This window comes from Labrus bergylta, chromosome 14 (assembly GCF_963930695.1).
Source record: "Labrus bergylta chromosome 14, fLabBer1.1, whole genome shotgun sequence".
NCBI lineage: Eukaryota > Metazoa > Chordata > Actinopteri > Labriformes > Labridae > Labrus > Labrus bergylta.
In genome coordinates, this window is record NC_089208.1 from 2,612,149 (window position 1) to 2,633,991 (window position 21,843).

At 44.2% G+C, this 21,843-nt stretch overlaps 1 protein-coding gene across 2 annotated transcripts in view; it reads left to right on the top strand.

Annotated features, from left to right (window-relative positions):
• tmem132e (transmembrane protein 132E) overlaps nucleotides 1–21,843 on the top strand; it is a 449,773-nt gene that overhangs the window by 303,305 nt on the left and 124,625 nt on the right. The window contains exons 1-2 of one of the 2 annotated variants that reach the window (XM_065962847.1): nucleotides 7,832–8,756; nucleotides 9,283–10,276. In XM_065962847.1, the coding sequence (XP_065818919.1) occupies nucleotides 8,678–8,756; nucleotides 9,283–10,276 (1,073 nt within the window). In that variant the 5' untranslated portion in view covers nucleotides 7,832–8,677. Of the gene's footprint in view, nucleotides 1–7,831; nucleotides 8,757–9,282; nucleotides 10,277–21,843 lie in introns of those variants that run through there. The other variant, XM_065962848.1, reaches the window with a different exon arrangement.

Here is a 21,843-nt window from a genome sequence, read left to right on the forward strand (position 1 = left end):
ATCTATTCTATCTATGAGGTGCAGTCTCATATTTTGTTTTTGGGGGGGGGGGGGGGGGGGTCTCCCAAAGGAAAAATAAGTTGAAACTGTCTTCTTGCATGATGCAACCATTGCCTTCAGTAAGTTCTTAGTGTGCACTTTCTGTGCAGCTGAGTAGCTCTTTTAGAAGAATCTGTTTTCACCCCGAGGTGTTTGCATAGTCACACAGCCTGCGACACATTCTCCTCGAGTCGTGCTGCCCACCCTCCTCTGGTCACTTGTTGACGTTTATTCAAAAGTCTTTCCAATCAAACCAGTCAAACCAGTCCAATCGAACCAGCACTCCACCAGGTTTATGGTGGTTTGCTGGCCGCAGCAGCCAAGACACAAAACCAGCCTGGACACAGACATAGAGTCTGTTTTCTGTTTTCTGCCAGGAATTTCCAAGATACCAATTCAATTCTGGAAGAAACCTCGGAATCAGTCGAGGAAACGGCCGTATGTGTTGAAGTAAATATGTCTGTAAACCTGACCTTAGTGGGAGTGTCCTGCGGTGCGGTGCATTCTGGGATTTGGTGTCTTTCAACCACATGAGCCAAAAAGACACTTTCTGCCTTTTCTCGGTCAAGAAGGCTCCAACTTCAAAATGTATTTCACATTTCTACATATATGACCCAAAGTCAATACAGATTCATGTTTCAACGGGTGAAGTATCCCTTTAACTGTCTTGCCCAAGGACACATCTGACATCTTGCTGCAGGAGATGGGGATCGAGCCCCTGACCTTCCGGTTGAAAGACAATCAACTCCAATTGAAACACTTGTATTTCACTTGTATTCACGCTTATATAGTGAGAAGTGTGTCGTTTTGGACACAGCCGATGGCTTTACATTCTTCATTGCTTTACCAAAAATATCATAAATAAATCAAATAGAAATTAAAAAAAAAACATCTGGCTTTAATTCCTCACATCACATCTTCACTGCTGGTGGACGTTTCATGACGTGACCAACAAACCCCCCCCCCCTCACAAACTGCAGCTGTGGACGTCGACCTTAACTGTCCTCTGCCTGTGCTTCTGCTTCACCGCGTCGTCTGTTGTGCCTGATGTGTTTGCTGACATGCTCATGCCCATCTCAGATCTGTTTAATCTGATGGAAATGTGTCTGACGAGTGTCCACTGCTTCAGGGGACAGATAATGTAACAAGATATATGACAAGTACGGCCGGCGGAATGACTGACTGACTAACTCTACTGCACTCTGAGTGATCTTATCTCCATGTAAACACATGAGGAGTGGACAAACCTTCCCCGCACTGTGAACGGGAATCTGGAATTTCCATATGCATATAGGTGTGAACTGATGAGATATGAATCTGCACACATGTTTGAACATGTTTTATAATCCAGCTACGGTCCGTTAGCAAAGGTAATCCATGTCTGAGTGAGATGGAAATAGACTTTCCTCCGAGAGGGGTAAAAAAATAGGACTCACTCCGCTAGTGTTTCAAGTGCTAATACGGCCTTCATCCCCGGGCTAAGTGTGTCTCTTCATCTGCACTTTGTGTTGCATTCATAGCTAATTGAATGATAATGTGAACCAATTTAGAAAAATTTTGCAGTCTTTATTTGTCTCAGCAAAAAGTCTAATGTGAGTAAAGAGTGCTGAACTTCAAAGTTGACAAAAAAAAAAAGTGCAATAACTGTGTTTGCTCGGAGAAATCTCTGGCTGGTGATGCAGAGCAATGGCTTTGTATTCTGTGGAGCAAAGAAGAAGAAGTGAAGGGTATTATTTCACCATTCTGAATGTAATAGCGGTATAGTGATACTCCAGGCAGTTAAAAAAAAAAGCAGGGAGAGGATGAAGGCTAAGATAAAGATCGATCGGGAAAACCCTCTGCGCTGGAACATTAGCGATGCTGTAAGGATGCTCCTTGTCTCTCGAAAGCCCTCTCAACATTTTCTCCTGACCTTTTAGTTGAAGAGACATTTATGCACTTCACATTCTCAAGATCAAATGTCTGCCCTCCTTATGACATCCTCTCTATATATTTCCCCTTGACTTGGCTGCCGGCTTTTTGTCTGTCTTGACAGCTCTTGTACGGAGAAGCAAAGACATGCAGTTAGGTGTTTTATTTAACTACGGGACGAGGCCTGCTCGATGCTTCTGGGGAGATTAAACAGACACAACATCCCTCTTCATGTCAGTGCGGGAGAATAGGCAGCGTACCTGTTTGAATTGAAGAAGAAGCTTGTGTTTAAGTCGATCAATTTGAATGGAAGTGTTTGTTTGGTTGCACGCCATAACCTTCGAGTGTGTCTCTTTGACACTCGTATCATAGGATGTACGTGGAGACACGTTTTTTTGTCGACTACTTTTTTTTCCCCAAGTCTTAAGTCGAGAGTTTTGGTGGCCGCCATCTTGTACCTTTATTGAGCAAGATGTGACCATATTTGGACGAGAGAATGAACGCACATCACTACGCCTTCATCCTATCACATCAACAGGTCTCCATGGTAACAACTTGTCGATCACATGTAAAGCAAGGCAAGGCAAGTTTATTTATGTCGCACATTTCAACAAGGCGATTCAAAGTGCTTCACACAAGACATCAAAAGCATCATGACAGAGGAAAGAAAAGAAACATTAAAATAGAACATTTAAAAAATCACTGAAATGATTAAATCTGAACATATGTTCAAATAAAAATAATTCAAATTAAATTAATTGAAGTAAAAATCTAAAAAGAGTTAAAAGTTACAGTGCAGAGTTAGAGTTTAAACTCGTATTAAAATGGTTTAATTAAAGGCTGTAAACAGGTGTGTAACCATCATCTCAATGTTTTACTTTAAAAATGAACATGATGCTGTTTGGAATGTGACTTGAAACTCAGAAGAAAGACTACAAACCCCTCACCAAATATTTTCTCTTTGGCTTTCCTTTTCAAACCAAAAGCAAACGTCCCCTTTTTATAGGGACCCATATTTATTTTCAGTCGCTGTTTTCACGACAGCCTGCCCCCTGAAATCTTCCCGTGTTGCTCATTAACAGACAGTTTGCCCCTCACAGTGTGAAGTTGTGCAGGAGGAGGGCGATCTCAGGAGACAAGACGTTCTGAAAAAGACGCAGTGGAAATCTAAGATAGTGGACAAAGCGTCACAGATAATATGATTTTAAGTTTTTGTCTATTTGTTAATTCTACTTGTTTATCGATGCATTCAAGGTTTCCACAAACGAGTAGAGCGACGGTGATGATGATGATGATGGTTTGTATTTGGATGATGATGATATTTAGGATAGTTTTGATGCTGATCAGAACTCTAAAGAGCAGCTGTTCATGTAGTTGTTGGTGACGATATATTAACTTTATTATAATAAAAAAAGGTGCTTTGCCTCTGCTCACTTCTTGTCAGCACCTCTGCTCACTTCCTGTCAGCACCTCTGCTCACTTCCTGTCAGCACCTGTGTGTCCGATCAGACATAAAGCTGTTTGTTTGCTCTTCCTGTCGTTGTTTCCTCCTCTCTAGCTCCTCGCTTGTCTTGTTCTTACTCTCTGATGTTCGTAGCCTTGGGATAAAAGCGTCTGCTAAATGAAGTGTAGGATTGTAGAGAAGAACAGACTGGTGAGCAGAAAAGTAGCTTCAGTACGTTGCACAACGATCACACCAGCATCCATTTATTCTTTCTTCATCTCCGTCTGGTTCTCAACTGCTTTAGCCTCAGGACCCAAAACCAAATCCTTAAAGAGAAATTGTGACCCAAATTTTAAACTTTTTTTTACCAGTAAAATGCATTTATTGAAAATTGTGCAGTTCCGACCTCAGATGGTAGAAAACATGTGACAGAACAAACAGGTTTATGAAGCACTTTATAGATTTTTTTGACACCATTTATTTTTCCCAGGCACACATTTGTGACCCGCTGAAAACGGCTTAGCGACCCACTTTCCAAACCCAACACAGACGCATTAGATGGCTGTTCAACATGAGTCCGGTTCTGCTCGAGGTTGGATCAATGTCGGGTCTTTGAGTCATTTCCTCACTGTTATGTACGCAGATACAAAAAGAACATGACATTCGGTACCTTGAATCTTGAACACAGAGTGAAAGTAAATTACAAGTTGACAAGTTTTGACCTCCTGCTTTCTGTGTGACTGAAAACTTTTTTGTCATCAGCTTCTGAAAAGCAAAGAAAAGCTTGTTAGGGATGTACTTCAAACTTAATTTAGTTCTGAAACTTCAACAAGTGGATTGATGATTAAATTGTCCTCTGGGTTAAATGAGCTGCATTGTTGTTTGAATCGTTTGCCTTTTTTTTCGTTCCAATTGAAAGTCTTTCTTTTCAGACTGTAATTGGCATAACAGTAGAAGTCGAACGGGACAAGCTTAGCCTCAAAGTGGCCCCGATGCTTCATTAATTGACATCAAGGTAATCTGATGAATACAAAGCAGACACACACTCACTCCCCTTCCCACACACTCAGAGCAGATGTTTCACGTAATGGGAGCACAACAGGAAGAGAATTCAATTCAATTTAGCCTGAGGTCTAATAGGACATCAAGTGGAAGGCGATAGGGTTTCACAGTGGAAGCCCATCTGTGTCCGTGCTCCGCTTTCAAACCCAACCTACCGCTGATGTTGTTAAGACTGAGATGAGACAAGAGCACCCTGATGCATCGTAGGCTGTAATCACCTTCTCAGATGACACCGTGAGGCCTCGGGGGTTGAGTGGAAAGGGGCCGAGGTTTGTTTTTGTCTGATGGCTTTCAATGCGTGTATTGTCATTGTACAGTTTCATTGCATTTATAAGGGGATTAGGAGATTCCCCCGGGCAGCAGCCAGATGACCTTCAGGCAAAACATGAGAGTGCACTCTCAGATCGAGTGTCTCTGCTGGAATGCTCCGTGTTCATGCAAACGCTAAACCCATGAAGAAGGACTTTTCACACATGCACAAAAACTCCTGAAATGTTCCTGAACGTTTGGGGGTGAGCTGGAGAAGAAATCTTCAGGGAAATGAATTGCGAGCGACTGGAGGGGGATGATGTAGGGCTTTCACACATGCAGAAAACTCCTGAAAAAACTCCTGATATTTCCAGGAGGAGCTGTATGTGTGAACGCAAACAGTCGGACTTGACCCGAAGTTTCTCCTGCCAGCCTCTTGGTATTTTTTCCGCAGCAAGTCTGAGTGGGGCTGATGTGAGAACACAGCAGGATATTCTCCGGAGAATTCAGCTCGAGCGAATGAGGGGTTGAGTGACTAATACTTTTCATAATTGCGTCGTATAGCGGACTTCTCTTTAATGTCATGTCTTACCTCGGTAGACCCCCCCCCCCCCATCTGACAGGGATAGTCAGATGGAGCATATATGAACAGATAGCTCAGGAGAATATCCGCAGCAGTCCTTTCAGGAGTGTTTATGAGAAAACGTTAATAGCGAAAAACATTTTTAAAGATTTATTTTGGGGCGTTTTGTGCCTTTATTGCAGAGGTAGGACAGTGGACAGAGTCAGAAATAAGGGAGAAAGAGAGAGTGGAATGACATGCGGGAAAGGAGCCACAGGTTGGATTCATACCTGGGCTGCCCTCTTGGAGGACTACAGCCTCCATACACGGGGCGCGCACACTTAACCAATGCGCCACCAGCGCCCTGGTGTCCACTGTTTTGTGCACCAAAAATTGGCTAAACTAAATTTAATTAGATATCATGCGAATCTTCAAATGAGGATTGGTGCGTTCCAGTTGATCTTGTAAGTGGGAAATTCCCAGTTCCCTGAAGTCGTAATTATGACTCGGAAACTCGGAGTAAAAAAATAATCCCGAGTTCAGCTCCTATATGGCTGCTACATGCATCCTAAGGGATGTTTAAGATGCAACTGTTGAGTGTATTAGCAGTTTACTCGTCTTTTTATGTAATTAAATCGATCAGACCGATGGTATCGTGCAAGTTCTCTCTGTGGAGGTGTATTCATGTTATTTTCGGTCAGAAACGATCACGTAGTGTGTTGTTATTGTCTGGTATTAGCTAACAAAACGAAGGTACTCCTGGAGGCGTCCATGTTGCTTTTCCGACTTGCAACTGGAACGCAGTTAACTTCGGGTGTGGCGTCATTCCCAGTTCCGACTTTCGACTTCCGAGGTAAATGGAACGCAGCCTTAGTACAAATGCCATTTAAATCATATTGAGAATGATGACCACTGTTTGTAATGTCACATTATATTCATCTCATAACAAATGTATTGATGCAACAAGTCAGCACCAACACTTTATGGACATTTATGACAAATGTTTCATTTCATTTGTATCCTTTCAGTCACTAAAGTAACCCCCCCCCCCACCCCCCCCACCCCCGTTCACCTACTCTCTTCTCCTATTGCATCCTGTTTGAGTCAGTCCAGCAGGTAGCTTCTATTGCACATCACTAATGACACAAACAGTCACATCATTGTGTTGTTATCGGCTTGCACACGCTCAAATAATCTCAGCAAGCTGTTTGGAGTCGCAGTTATATCGGAAGTTCCCTGAAGTGGACCTGCAGCCTCGCCGTGTTTAAATGAACAGATGCAGGAGAGAGAATCAGTCGACTGTACCGAGTGTCGACAAAAAAACAAAAACAAATTACCATTTTAAAAAACAGCAGCAGCAAGCTGGAAAACCGTTTTGTTGTTGGGGCTGTTTGTTTGGCCAGCAGCAGGTGCTTCTGAAGCACACACAGAGACACATTAACTTTAAGAGGTCTTGCTCAAGGATACCTCGACAGTATTGTTTTTGGAGGCAGGGGAGAACATTTTCGTTTTGAAAGTCCCAGCAGGGGGTTTTTCGGGGGGGTAATCAAGGTTTCATTTGAGCTCTGGGCGACTGCTGCCTCAAGACAGCTACCTACATCAAACAGAAATAAAATCAAATTCAGCTTTAAGCGGTCGTGTGGAAAAAGTAAAGGACGCCTCTTCGATATTAGTATTGGCAAGCGTACAAGGTGTAAATATATCCTCATATGTGAGGCCAATATTCTATCCTTTTCCCGAGGCCCAGGATCGGTATTAGACGCTCTAAATTTGTAATGGCGGCCAATGGTGGCTGCAAAAAATACAGTCAAACGTGTGCGGGATGGTGGCTCTTACGTTTTGGGACCCGGGAGGATGAAGCAGATGGCGTCCTGGTGCAGGAGCCCTTAAGGGAACTTTGTGGGTTTGTTGTTGTTGCATATTTGTTGCTTTTAAATGGTGATCGAGGCAACAGCACAAACACACACACACACACACACACACACACACACACACACACACACACACACACACATTCCAGTGAGGTGCAGAGAAGAAGCCTTTGGTCGATAAACACTAGACAGCCTCTTAAGTAGCTTCTCTCATCACTATAGTTCCTGCAGCCTTCTCTATGGCGACGACTGCTCATTTGTAAGTGCGGGATGTTTCCCCCCCCCGGCTGTGGCTTCATCTTTTGTTGCCCCCACTGTTTGCCATTCAGTTTACAGGGCCCACACACACACACACACACACTCACAAGTGCACACACACACACTCACACATCCATGGATCCCTCTCTCTTTTATTATGGGAATTCCAAGCACATGTGAGTGCAGCCCAGATTCCCCTCCCCCAAACTATACCGGCCGGTACCCCCCCCCCCCCCCCCCTTTCATCTCATGGTTTTCTCAGGGGGGGCTAAAAAGCAGACGAAATGGGGCAGGAGGGGGAGGAGGAGAAGGGGAAAAAGAGGAGGAGAAAGAAGGGAGAGCCAGGCTAATTCATCAATAATCTTTGCTTAATCCCTCCCTCTTTTCCTTCTTCTCACTCTCACACTCTCTCTCTCTCTCTCTCTCTCTCTCGATGCCTAGAGGCATTCAAGCAATACATCCATCCCCCCGCCCCACCTCACACACACACACACACACACACACATCCAGCCCCCTATACACACACACACACTTGCGAGTCTGCCTGAACACGTCCAGAGGGAGAGGATGAATCGAGCTGGAGAGTCCTTTTCGCCTCCATGTGCGCGTCGCTGTGTGTGAGTGTGTGAGTGTGAGTGTGAGTGTGTGAGTGAGTGAGTGTGTGTGTGTGAGTGTGTGTGTGTGTGTGAGTGGAGTCCTCCGAGGGTTTGTGTGTCTTCGGGAGCTGAAATGGTGATTATAGACTAGAGAGAGAGAGACTAAGGTGTGGCAAGACGGGGGCGGCGTCACAGGCTTTTTGTCTATAGTTCCCGTACAGCCCACCAGCCGGGGAGGAGGCTCAGCCAGTGTCTATCAGAGAGAGAGTGTGTGTGTGGGGGTGTGTGTGCGTGTGTGTGTGTCCCGGAGCCATGCATGCACACAGTCTGGGGGATTGAAAGAGCCGCTGCGTGAGGTTGAACTATACTATACTCTCGAAACCAGGACCTGAACTAAAGGGGGGGAAACGAAGACGAGCACAAGTTCAAGAAGCTCCGTGGATCCTTTTGTAGACAGGAAGGACAAAAACCACACAGGAGGAACGACCAAGTGGAGCGCTGCTGGAGCACATTCTCTTCCTCATTCATTCTTCTTTTTTAGCAACTCATTACAGAGAGAAAGCAGAAAACGGAGCACCAGAACTTGTGCGGAGTGCCCACTGAGGAACATTAAACCTTTTCAAGAGGATTTCCTTTTTTTCAGATTTTTAAAGGATGCCATTTCAATGACAAAACCTTTTGGAATATGGGACTTTTAATCTATGATTTGGACCATGGGGACAGGCATCTCTGTTTTTGTGCTCAGCTCTGGGTAATTCTGATAAGTATGTCACATTTCTTCTGTTTCTTCAATAGCTGTTAGTAACTTAGAGGTGTTGTTTCTCTCAACAAGTGCGCTGCAGAATCGTCAGATACAAAAACAAACTCTTGTTGGTGGTCTTGTTTTTGAGTGTTACCTTCATGTTCCTTCTCTTGTTGTTGTTGTTGTTTTACTAAGATTGTTGAGTCTTGGGAGTTTAACTCTTCAAACTGTTGAATTGCCAAACACCTACTGGCTGATTGATTGAAGGTGTTGTTAATTCCCGGGATAAAGATCAACCGTCTGCCACCAACACGTTTTCCTCTGTGCTCTGGATGCTTGACATGTATTGACCAGTTATCATGTAATTAGCCTGAGTTGACCTTCTCTTTCTTTTTTGTCTCTACATGGCTGAGTAGACAGCAGACCTCTCCTCCTCACTTCCTGCTTTTATCTCATTCATTCACATCACTTTTGTCCCTCTCTCTTCTTCTGTTCTTCTTCTGTTAACTATTCAAAATGTGTAATTCCTTCTTCTTCTTTTTCCACAGCTCTTGCAGGTAAAGTCTCTCCAACCAGCTCCGATGCCCTCCTCAGTTCCTCGGCAATGACGGCCAGCCCGTCGCCACCCAACGTGTATCTCCCCGCCAACTTCAAAATGTCCAATGCACAACTGGCCTTCTTCTTGCGGGAGGCTCAGATCACAGGACAAACAGTTGGCGGCGGCGGCAGGAGCGGCGGTGGTAGTGGCAGCAGCAGCAGCCCCAGCACGGGACACCCGCTGCAGCGCTCGGAGAGTTTTGTGGTTTTCCAGACAAAAGACCTGCCCGCCATCAACATCAGCTTCGGGCCCTTCGCTCAGGACCAGGCCGTGTCTAAGGAGTTGCTGCAGCCAGCCAGTCCTCTGGATATCCCCGGGCAGCTGACGGTCAACTGGAAGGTGCGCGCCTTCATTGTCCAGGCCCGGGTCTTCTCCAACAACCCCACCGTCCAGGTGTTCTTCTACATCGCCGGCCGGGACTGGGACGATTTCAAAGCGCAGGACAAGCTGCCCTGCGTCCGGCTGCACGCCTTCAGGGACGTCCGGGAGATCAAAACCTCCTGCCGCATGAAAGGCAACCTCGCTCAGTGCTTGGCCCAGCTGGATCTGCCTCCGTCCTGGTTTAACACCAACGTGGCCCCGCTGGGTCGGAGGAAAGGCTCCAGTGACGGGCTCCTGGACGGGCTGACGAGTGAGACCCTGCAGGCCGAGCTCTACTACACCCTGCACGGGCCTAATCCGGACGGGGAGTGCAGCGAGGGCTCTGGTCATCGGGGTGCTGGTGGTGGTGCTTCTTCTCGGGGAGAGCCTCTGTCACAGCACCCTCTGCTGCGCATCGGGAGCATCAGCCTCTACCAGGCCAGTCAGGAGCAGCTGCTGGTGGACAAGCAGCTGGACAAGAACATGTTCCTCAGGCTGCCCGAGAAACCCCTTAAGCCCGGGGAGACCCTCACAATCTTCCTCTACCTGATGCCCAACTCCACGGTGGAACAATTCAGCCTCAAGTAAGTCTGCCTTCAGATGTGATGACAAACCGTGTTGTTCTGATTGCTTCCATATTCAGCCTGAATTGCCACATTTAATGCGTTTATATTCACACATTTACCCCTTGGAGAAAACCATGATCAAGTTGTTTACATGCACAGCAGAAGCTCATTCTGTGACTGTTTCTGTTTCCCTGCAATCATGTACACAAAAATTATCCAAGAAAGAGATTATTTGCCTTCTTTCCCGGCAGATCTCTGCAAACATTTGTCATATCCATGTTGTCACAAACTGCACTCTTATGTCTCTTCCTTATGATTACGCACACACATAATTGTCTTGTAATGTGTCCAAGGTTCAGTTCTTCAGGCTGTAAAGGCTGTGTGTACACAGTGTGAATGCTGCATCTTGGGAGGTCCCCAGTGGGCCCGGCTTATAAGAAAATATAGGATTTACATGTCCATACAGCCCCTCCATTAACAGAACAATTATCCCAGCTCTTCTGAATGTCTCCATTACAGAACCTGCTAATCATCCCCATTCTAAGCAGCGTAATTAGATAAAGGTTTTTACATAACCTCGGAATTAATTGCAGCGTTTTTATGAAGGCTAAAGGATCACGGTGTGCATGTAAGTGTGGCCCAACGTTATGAAATTCTAAACCATGCAGTATTCTTCTTCTTCTTCTCGGGCTGAACCGAGACGGCACAGCACACGAGATGCTACGCCGTTTATGTTCTTTTTTTTTTTTAGGACTTTTAAGAGCCAAACGAGCATGTAATCACATATTTCATACTTCCCATTAATTTCTCCCTCCCTGAGCCCGAGTGATGTGCCAGGAGTAATTAAATTGGGGGTGAGATAAAAGGGAGAAGACAGGGTTAAACTGTTAGCAGACTGCCAGGTTCACCTTTTTTGAAGTGGTGGCTTAACATCCAGAGATGTCTTCTTTTTTTATTCTCACAGGAGCAGGATGGTATGAATAATGTGAACTGCTGCTCAAAGCAGATTGTGTTTAAAAAGCACGAGGCTTGCTGTGTTTGAACAGGGACTTGGTGGTGGATCACTTTCTTTAAAAAGCCTCGATGCAGCCATGCTGAGGTATCTGAGGCCTGTGCACGGTTACTGTGGGAGAGAATAGATGCTGAATGTACCACCAATCAAATAATCTGTTTGTTTTTTTTAACCAAAGATATTTCTCTAAATGCCAGAAATGCTAGCTACGTTTAATTTTCAACAAAATATTTCATCTTTACAGTAATGGTGCTCATTCCTAAAGGGGGGAGCAAAACATAGTTTCAAGGCTTAGTCTCCCTTCAGCATGGTCCAGATTTTTTTGGATGGTTCTAAAGTTTAAAGAAGTTTAAAGAAGAACGTACTGATTTCAAATCGTAGAAAATAAACACGTTTGATATTTTCAGTCAAACACCCTGTTGAGTGGAGGAAACTCTGAGGGCAGCAGCTGTTTGAGCACTTTGGATTGTCACATAAAAACAAAACATTTAGTGGACTGGGAAGCAAGCTGTAGAAGAAGGAACCACAACAACCACAGAACATTTGTTGATTTATTTCATTAAAGGTTAATTGTTTGGCTTGTTCTGCCTTTATTTAGAGACAGGACAGAGTCAGAAATAAGGAAAAGAGAGAGAGAGTGGGGTTTGTCATGCAGGAAAGTAGCCACAGGTCGGATCTGAACCCGGGTCGTCCGCCTAAAAGACCACTTTGTTTGCCCATGTGTCACACACGCCAACCACTAGGCCACAGTCGCCACCCAGCACATTTTATTTTCACTCACCTCGAGCTGAATTTTTTAAAATCATCTCCCTGACTTCATCCATAGTTCCACTTTTCTCCTCATGAATTATCAGTAAGAAGTAAAAAGGTAGTCCTGCCTGTCGTCCGCCATGTTTGTTGACACTTCAGTCGCCTTTTGACTGAGAGAGATTTCACAAGATTTCCAATATTTGAGCTTTCTCACATCAGCTCACCCAGACTTCTCGCGGGGTAAACTTCCTTAAGTTGCTGGCAGGAAAAACTTCCCGGGAAAGTCAGAGTGAAATATTTGGCTGTTTAGCGGTCACACAAGCAGCTCATCCTGAAAACTTCAGAAAGGTTTCCTTGAGTTTTGTGCGAGTGTGAAAGGCTTCAGAAACACGACCTGCTCCTTGTTTCTCACACTCTGAACGTGACAGGAAGTAGGTATGAGGTTTTGACACGGGGCCAGACATGACAGCATGTTTGAGTGAATAATTCAAGGGTCTTCCATTATACTCACACTCCCTCTCTCTCCAGCCTCGACTCAGCCATGTTTGGCATCCATGAGTTTAAGATCTACAACTTTCTGTTTTACTCAGAGCATCACTATTCATTTTTTATATTCTCTGAAATTAGAGCTCTTTCTGAAGGACCATTACGGCTGTTAAGAGTAAAAACTGTTTGCCAAATGTTAAGTTTTCTGCGTTTGACCCTCTGCTTATCGAGATGGAGCTGAGGGAGCGTGAGGCTCTGCTCGCCTTTCCTCTCCTCTCCTCTCCGGTCTCTGCACTTTTCAACTCTCCTCAACTCAGAGTTGGAGGGAAAAAAATACGATTTTTCGCACTCGACAAAGAGAAACAGAAACACGAGGAAACCAAATACGGCCGACAAACACAGGAATGATGATGACACACACTGTAAATATGACAGTCGTAATCATAACTGAATCTCTTTCAGTTCTAAATTTAGTGTTTTTGTTTTTTTTCAGACGGTTCATTAAGCCTGGATAGCTCATTAAGCCACAGAAAAAAATTCTCCCTGCAGAAAATCACTCATTAATTATTTTTCCTTATCTTCCCAGCACGAGGGGCTTTAAAGGTTCTGACCCATAACAAACTGTTTTTTTTTGTTGTTGTATTTTTATCATGATTAGGTTGAAAAATTGCAGATTTTAATCTGAAAACTTCTCATCAAGGACACAGCTGAGAGACATGACATTTTTATTATTCATTACATGTTTGTTTGTAACGGGACAAGTTTGGAGCAAGTTAACCGTTGCCACCAAACGCTACAGCAGTTAAAGACTTAAGCCCCGTTTCCACCAAGCGGTCCGGTTCAGTTCGGTCCAATATGGGACCCATTTAAAGGCGTTTCCACCGTCAAAAGTTGGGAATGTTACCAAAATAAGCGATCTGTACCGTCCTACTTTTTTGGTACCCAATTCTGTTGGGGTGCCAAGGGTACCGATCCCACCCTGAAGGGTCCCTTTTGTTTACTGTTCTTCTTCTTCTTGGATGTTTAACTTCATTTATAGAGCGCCACAGGAATGAGTCCTAAAACCCTGAAGTAAGTTAGCATTTGAGCGCCATGGGGTCTAACGTCTAAAAGTCAACGGGGATTTTGAATGTGTTTGTGGTTAGACTCCTGAAATAAGGTCTGTGGTTAACACAAGCTGAAGAGATGTTGGTGTTTTGTTAGACCACATAAACTACGTTAGGTAATACCTCCACTTGTGAAGTTTGAAGTTTTTACTCGTCTTTAAAAAGGCGGTTGCTAACAAGCGGCTAAATGTGACTACAGTGGTTGTCGGGGACATTAAAGGTCATCACGCCGGACACAGAGGGCGGGAACTCTCTCACTAGTCGGAGATGTCTCCTGTAGGTTTAATCTTTAGGTTAAGGTGAATATTATGTTAGTAAACTATTTATTTTGTCACACTATCACCTAGCTGACGCGGCTATCTCTATCTGGTTACTCTCTGCTTACCAGATAAGGGTTCAGTCGACTGTCGACACATTAAAATACTCACATTAAAGCAAGAGTTGCTTGCTCTCACGTCCCTAACAGAAGGAGATTATCTCTGTCGGACGGGAAAGGGGGGGGGGGTGGGGTGGGGGGGTCTCAGGAGACAAGACGCGACATAAGAAAAACAACGTGAAAGTTGTGGACAGTCAGACGCTATGATGATGCTATTGATTATACCATGTGCAGGTCCACATCTTCATAAGTGTTCAGAGACCGCACTGGACGGGCTGTGATTGTGTAGCAAGATGGTTAAGTGAGCGCTCTCAAACCTGCTCATCCCGACTGCAGATGGACCTTTTTCTAAGTTTTGTGCGGACCGGAGCGCAGTAGGATGTTCAGTGGAGACACAAGCATTGACTAGAGAGGGCGGGATCAGGTCCGGAGTGCATAACGAGGACAGAATCAACACATACAAGCAGATTTGTTGACATTGCAGTGAAGTGATTACATCTTTGACATGCAAATTAAAGACGTCAACATGCAATAATAATCAACCAAAGCAGGGCTCGTCTGATGGACCGGTCCAGGTATAATCAGAGATAATCAGAAGAAGAACAACAATAGCTGCACTGAGAGCTAATTGGGCCGTTTGATTTTGAAGCACAAGGCGAGCTGCAACCTCAAATTAATGTAGGAACTAATACTCAGGATGTGTTTTGTTTAAGGAGAGAGTCAAGACAGTGCCAATCACTCATTATCCAACTCTCTACCTCCAGGAATCCCAAAACATTCATCTTAACACCTCCAGCAGAGCGTTCGTTCCTCCTCAACACTGAAATATATATCATCTCGTGTCAGTGCTAATACTCTTCTGTTCTTCCTCTGAAACACAGAGGAGCCTCACAGTGTTCTTTAACTTTCACTGATGTACGCCTCTCGTCTGAAATCTGGATTACAAAATAGTTTTTATTAAATCAGAGCAAACAGCCGCTTTGGGGTATCTGTCAAGTCAAGGCGTGGGGGGGCGACGGAGTTACAGCGGGGCTTTGTAGTACAAGGGGAACGCTTTTGTCATATCCCCCCTGCCTCTTAAAACATTTAGCTGACCATGTTAGCATCAATACTCCACGGCGGCGCTCTCGGCTGGCTGCCCCCTCACTGGGATGGAGACGAGGAGAGATAAAACAGGAGGGTTCAAAAAAATAGAAAGGCGAGGCGCGGGGAGAAGAAAAGCCTCGTGAGTGACTCCACTCAATAGATTGTGAATTCAATAGTTCTGGAAGCCGACTGTCGGGGCCGTCCCCGCGCATCGAGGAAGATGATTAAAGATGCAATAAGAGGAGCGCCTTTAAAGATGAATCAGAAGACCCCCCCCTCCCCCACCTCCTCTAACTCTCCCATCGTTTCTTCAGATTCGCCTCCTTTTCAGTCGCCCTGGCTTTGAAGCTTTTTTGACTTGTTATTGCAGGAGATGGCACGGCAGGCGAGCAGAGGGCACAGCAGCCACGGCGGCCACGGCGGCCACTTGTGGAATCTTGCCCTAGTTTTTTTTTTTTTTCCCCCCGGCTGGCGCTGTCAGAAATGCTCGCCCCGCGTGTTGCCTTGCATGGATTCATTTCATGCATCGGGAAAAAATAAGGGAGTAGTGGTGTGTCAAATGCGGTTGCCATGGCGATACAATAATAAAAAAAAATTTGCAACCGCTGTGTTTGATGTTTAATCTGGCGTGCGGTGCTTGGCATTTCTGCAGAATCATATTACTTTTATGGATGAGGTTTTTCTTTTTGCGCTGTAAATGTCTTTTTTTTTTTTTATATCACATCTTTTTAATGATTTGTAATATTTTCTCCTCACAATCTCAGCAGACTGATAAACCCCCAGAACATAAACCAATACCTCTGTCTCATCAATACCTCGTTCAGGAGAGGGACTCCGTTCATCATTATCACCTGTACTGACAGAGTGTATGCTAATGCTCTTTAATTATAAATGTCTAAAGTTTCAAATCGCAGTGATTCAAGAATACTGAGCTTAAAGTCTTTATATGTGATTTTTCACACTTAAATGTAGAAATCAAGTATCTCCTCTGAAAATAACTCTGTGAGTCATGACTGTCTACAATGGGTGTAACACCCGAGTCCCACTGTCTGTGATGTTTTCAGAGTTTTCAGAGTCCTATCTTCAGTCTGTTTACATCGCCAGGACGGCCGGCTGACTCCTCCCCTCGTGTATAAAAGTTGTTTAATTGAGGGACTAGAGAAAAGAAGAATAACATACTGTACTCACTGCTTAACTGTGTTTCTAGATCACGCTCATTTCAGGTAAATTTACATGCAGTGTGAAGATACCAGCATAATAAAGATCGCTAGCATTAGCATGCTAACACAACAATGCAGCGCGAGTTGTTTTGGTTTCATGCTGGAGCTCAAGGGCGACATCTGCTGGATCAAAAAATCACATATAAAGCCGATTAAATTTTACCTTCTGTTGATTCTCATCAAATTTTCATCAAATCAAAATCTTTTGAATGGTTAATCACTCAACCATGTAAACATGTAAAATGAAGATGAAGAATCAGTTGCATCACAGCGAAGTGTCCTATAAGACAGCTAGCTCACTACATGTGAAAGAAGAGAGGATGACATGTCCATTTAGATTCTTGTGAGTCATTGACATTTTGCACTGAAGTTAACCCAGGCTAGATGCAGCACACACACACACACACACACACACACACACACACACACACACACAATATCCTCCTCCACGTTTAAGGTACGAGGCTCCTGGAAACATTGCAGTACTCCAGAGCCCGGGGTACAACATGCAGTATTCAAATGCCCTGGCTTCCAAATAAAGGCCGGAGGAGAGAACGCGCGGTGGAAGCCAGGGAGAGAGTGACCCACATTCAGCTGTAGTGGGCTTCATCCCCCCGGCAGCTAGATGGTCGCTCGCGCCCTCGTAGGAAACATGAGGAAAAAAAAAAAAGACTTCACTGACCTCAGCCTCTTCTGCTTCCTGCCAGCTCTGCGGTCTCGCTCGTCTCGTTGTCGTTGGCGCTGTCAAGTGTCGGCTCGTCTTTTCCTCCCCCCTGATGCTTCTGATGGGAAATGTCAGCACCTCTCGCAAGTGGAGCGTACGCAAGTTCAGATCGTATGACTCGGGAAGTGATGCCCCTCTGCCGCCGGGGCCGCCTTGTCACGACACATCGGTTGACGCGGAGGACGACTGTTTATCAGCGGTTCATGTCTGATATCTGAGAAGGAGGTCAGAGGGAGCGCCTCCAAATCACAACGACAAGATAAAGCAGTGCCCTTTTTATTAGACCACATTGGACTACTGCTTCCTCTATTGCTTCCTTCCTTCCTTTCCTTCTCTGTCTGTTTCCCGTTCCAAAACTGTGACCGAGCTTTTTGAGGTCAAGCTGCAGGGGGGGGAAAGTATTTACCATTGTGAACTTTAATGTGTGTGGATCTCCTCTTAAGGGCCGTTGGCACAAAGCACAAAAGGGGGGATATGCAGCATGTGCCAAGATTTTAATGAAATGGGCTGTTTTGTGCTCGAGTTAGTTTTTTTTAATGCTTAAAGAAAGTTGCATGTGTCAGCTCTCTCTCCGCCTGGCGAAAAAGAAGATATTTATGCAGGTTTATTCCCGAGCTTGGCTTCTGCTAAAGTAATTCATCCTTTTTTTCTAACCTTGAATAGGTCGGCGGAGTTACTTTGTTCAGGTTATTGTAGCATATTGTCGCATGGAGGATCGTTCTTTAAAGTCTTAATAAGTGATTTTTCACACTTAAATGTAGAAATCAAGTATCTCCTCTGAAAATAACTCTGTGAGTCATGACTGTCTACAATGGGTGTAACACCCGAGTCCCACTGTCTGTGATGTTTTCAGAGTTTTCAGAGTCCTATCTTCAGTTTGTTTACATCGGCGGGACGGCCGGCTGACTCCTCCCCTCGTGTATAAAAGTTGTTTAATTGAGGGACTAGAGAAAAGAAGAATAACATACTTAGCATGCTAACACAACAATGCACCGCAAGTTGTTTTGGTTTCATGCTGGTGCTCAAGGGCGACATCTGCTGGATCAAAAAATCACATATAAAGCCTTTAAGAACCATGTGTACTGAGGGATCCTTAGTTTGCTCAGCATGTATTTCAGTTTTGTTCAGAGCATTGGTTTGCAACGTGGGCCTGCTTGTCTGCTCTGAGGTTGGAAAATGTGGTAAGACCAGATGTGTAGGCTAGTCCTGATAGGATTGTATCAGTGGAAACTATCCAAATGTCTGTTCATTTTTTAAAGTAATGCATCCCTTTTTTTCATGTGGGTCCTAGGGGGGGCTCAGCTTTTCTTAGACACAAGTAAAGGTTGGTAAACCACTGGTTTATAGGCCAGCGGTGACCCAAGCACAACCAGTTAATTAAGACGTTCTATCTGAACTCAAACCCACAAAGTTCAAGTACACAGCTGTAAACTCGTTAGGCAGCTCCTCATACTTTAAGTGAATATTCATTCTTTTCCCATCTTATCAGGAAGCCTGGTGTTTTCCACTTTTGTAAACACTGTCAGCAATAGAAGCTCTAATCAGAAGATGTATTCTCATTTGGACACTTACATTTTTTTGCACTATGACTGCAACCAGCGGTTTCTACTGCAGCTCTTATTCATTAACCTCTGTAACCCGGAGCGACCCGCTGGCGAGCTCATTAAATGAAAATGTTGTGTAGACAAACATTGTTCAGAGCCAGCAAACTATTTAACATCAACATATTCTCACACTGTGGTTCATGAGATATCTTCGGAAGCTCTGCACAGTTTTTCTGCTTAATCTAGAACTTTGCTATGCATACTTATCCCCAGGTCTTAAAATCCCAAACTGTGTCGAGCCCGCCCTCAGTGTCTCATACAGGCGCTCTACTTAGCTTCTGTTTAGTGTCTGATTTAAGGTCTACCCTCTGTTCAAACAGACATTTGCATATGTGTGTAGCTAATTCTCCAGTGTTGATGTCTCATCTCACCACAGCTAAAGACACCCAGGTCTTTATATGGTGTTTAAAAAAAGTCAGTTAGGGCGCAAATAGCCTTGCATTTACACCATGTACAGAGTCTTTGGTCGTTCAAGGGTTCAAGTCCGACCTGTGGCTCCTTCCCTGCATGTAATTCCCCACTCTCTCATCCTGATGACTTACTCGGACTGAAATCCAGATTTCTTGATGTTGGATCAACACACCTAGATAATGCTGTTGGGGGTCCATGTGCTCTTGCATGGTAACACATCAATCCGGCCCAATCTGGCCTAAAGGTGTTCTGTGCATCCTCCACAGTTCCCATGCCGGGCTTTGACCTGGAAGTTGAACGATGTTGTCACCGGCCTTCACAACGAGTCGCATTATTGGCACGAACTGTACAGAGCTGGAAAGTTGTCCAAGTTTTCAGTGTTCAGCATTCAAACCGTTTGCCAATGCTAGCTTGTTTGTCGATTGTTTGATATGTGAAAGGTCCACTGGGAGGAGGCCCAATAGTAGCTGAAAAGGGGCGTATCACCACCTAACGTAGAGGAGTCGGACATACTGTCAATTTACAGATTCTCCCCCGGGGCTCGTATACTGGGACAAGGACAGCAGTCCAATTAAATCACCTAAACGAGCTTTAACCATAGCTCCATGTATCTGTGCATGTAAGCATAGCGTTTCTGTGCATATGGGTTACATACCAATTCTATTGCGTTATTTAACCTATAAGTGCCACATGTAAACATGAACAGTGCGTTTGAACGCTGGTGAAGCTCACAGACTTCACAAAGAAACTTAATATCAGGCTTCATGACAGTAAAAGTTATAATAATAATGACATCTGAAATAGTAAATAAAGAGAGCTGCACCAGAGGGTGTAATCAGCACCCAGTTTCACTCAATTTAACCATTAAATCAAACCTGAATGAATTTGTTCTGACAGCGTTAATCATGCAGGTTCCTCATTTTGTGATGTTTTTCGGGCTTTGAGGGAAAATCCTTTCACATCCTGTCTTTATTCTTATCACAGGTCATGTGATTTTAAAAACCCCCTGTTTGAAGAGAATGTCGCACAGTTTTCAGTTTCCTATCATCTATACCCTCCGCTCAGGATCGAGGCCTTTTTGTAGTTTAAGCAGCTTTCATGAATCTTTTTAAATGAACTAACTTACCGCTGCTCATTGAAGCTCTCCTCTTAGTTTTCCTGTCTGCATTATTTTACCATTGGATTGCATTGCTCTTATGGCTAAGGGATTTGTAGACGTCCATATCTTTACCTTTAACATTACGTACCCTGTTGTGTATATTGATGCACTATCTTTTGGAAATCCTTGCGTGGGTCTCATCCTTTAAGAGGTCAGTGGATCAGATGTCTGTTTGTCTGACAGATGGATAAACATACGCTCAGACTCTTCCACTTCTTCCAAAGCTTTTTGAAAATATTGCCAAATCCTCCCGCAGACTCTGTTTATAGAAGCAACCCAGAGAGACAAATTGACAAAAGCTCAAAACTCCTAATTTCCTCGCTCTGCAAGGCAATCAAACACACCAGCCTCAGGTAAAAATAAGAAATAAAACTAGTTTTTTTATTTGACTGTGCAAGCTTATGTTAACTGCTTTATCTTTGTAAATTCATTCCCCCCCCCCGCCTCAAATGAAACTGCAAATCGTTCGATCAACAAATGGGTTTGTTCACTTTCCAAAAACACATCTCGTTGTTTTCATCTCGACAGGTTTATGTTTCCTTCTTTAGCCTCCCAGAAAATGGGTTTGCCTGTGCTGCCGCTCAAGCTGTGAAATACTGCGCTGTCGCTCCAGGAGTGAAGGAAAGTTTTCTATTTGTGAGCTGTTTCTGAACATTACTTTAGTTGTGCCGGTAGATTAGTCTCCACGTCTCTCTGCATGACGATGATGATGACAGAGTTCAGAGGATTGTGATAATGAAGGTGCATCTTATTAGTTTATTTTTGTATCATGAAAGCACAGAGAGTTGTGAGTGTTTTAATCGATTTCTCACTGCTCATGCCTCTTTGATTTACAACAGTTGTTTGTTCTTTAAGTGTTTGACATGACGTACAACCAGAAGGCGTCATTCATACATAGAGCTGCTCAAAGTGCTTTAAACATTTAGCATCATTAAACAAACATGAGACATGCATGCACAAAAACATGAACTATAAGCCCAACAACCGTTTCTGTAACAGTTTATCTCCTTTAAAGAGGACATATTATCCCCCTCCTCCACCTTTTCAAACAGTCCCCTGTGGTCTAAATGAAACATCTATGCTGTGCTTTGGTCAAAATATAACATGAATCAAGCACCAGAGGAGGTTTGTGACCCTGTATAAACCAGCTCTCTCAGAACGCTCCGTTTTGGTGTGTGTGTCTCTTTAAATGCAATGAGCCCCGCCCCTGAGTTTTCCCCGTAGACATCACTCCGACTCCGCTATATTCTCTGCTTGATTGTGTGCAGGAAACCACTCGGACTTCATGCAGAAGAAATACCAGAGGGTCTGCAGGGGAAACTCTGGATCAAGTCAGAGTGAAAAAAGTTTTTTGTGCAAGTGTGAATATTGAGGCTTAATCGGGATCATGACTTAAAAGATGGTCATCGTACTTTGATGGAGATCTTAAACTATTAATTGAGTCCATAAAGTTGTTATGAACACATTTTATGAAGGCCATTAATCAAGTGAAAAGTAGGATCATGTTTTCATAGACTTGTATACAGTCAGGCTTCGTAGCAGTGTCCCTCGCCGACCATTTCAAAGAACACAAGTTTATGGCACGTCCACATTGGAAAACCAAGAGGCTCTGTCTATATGTTATATACAGTCTACTGTGTTTGCACAGCAA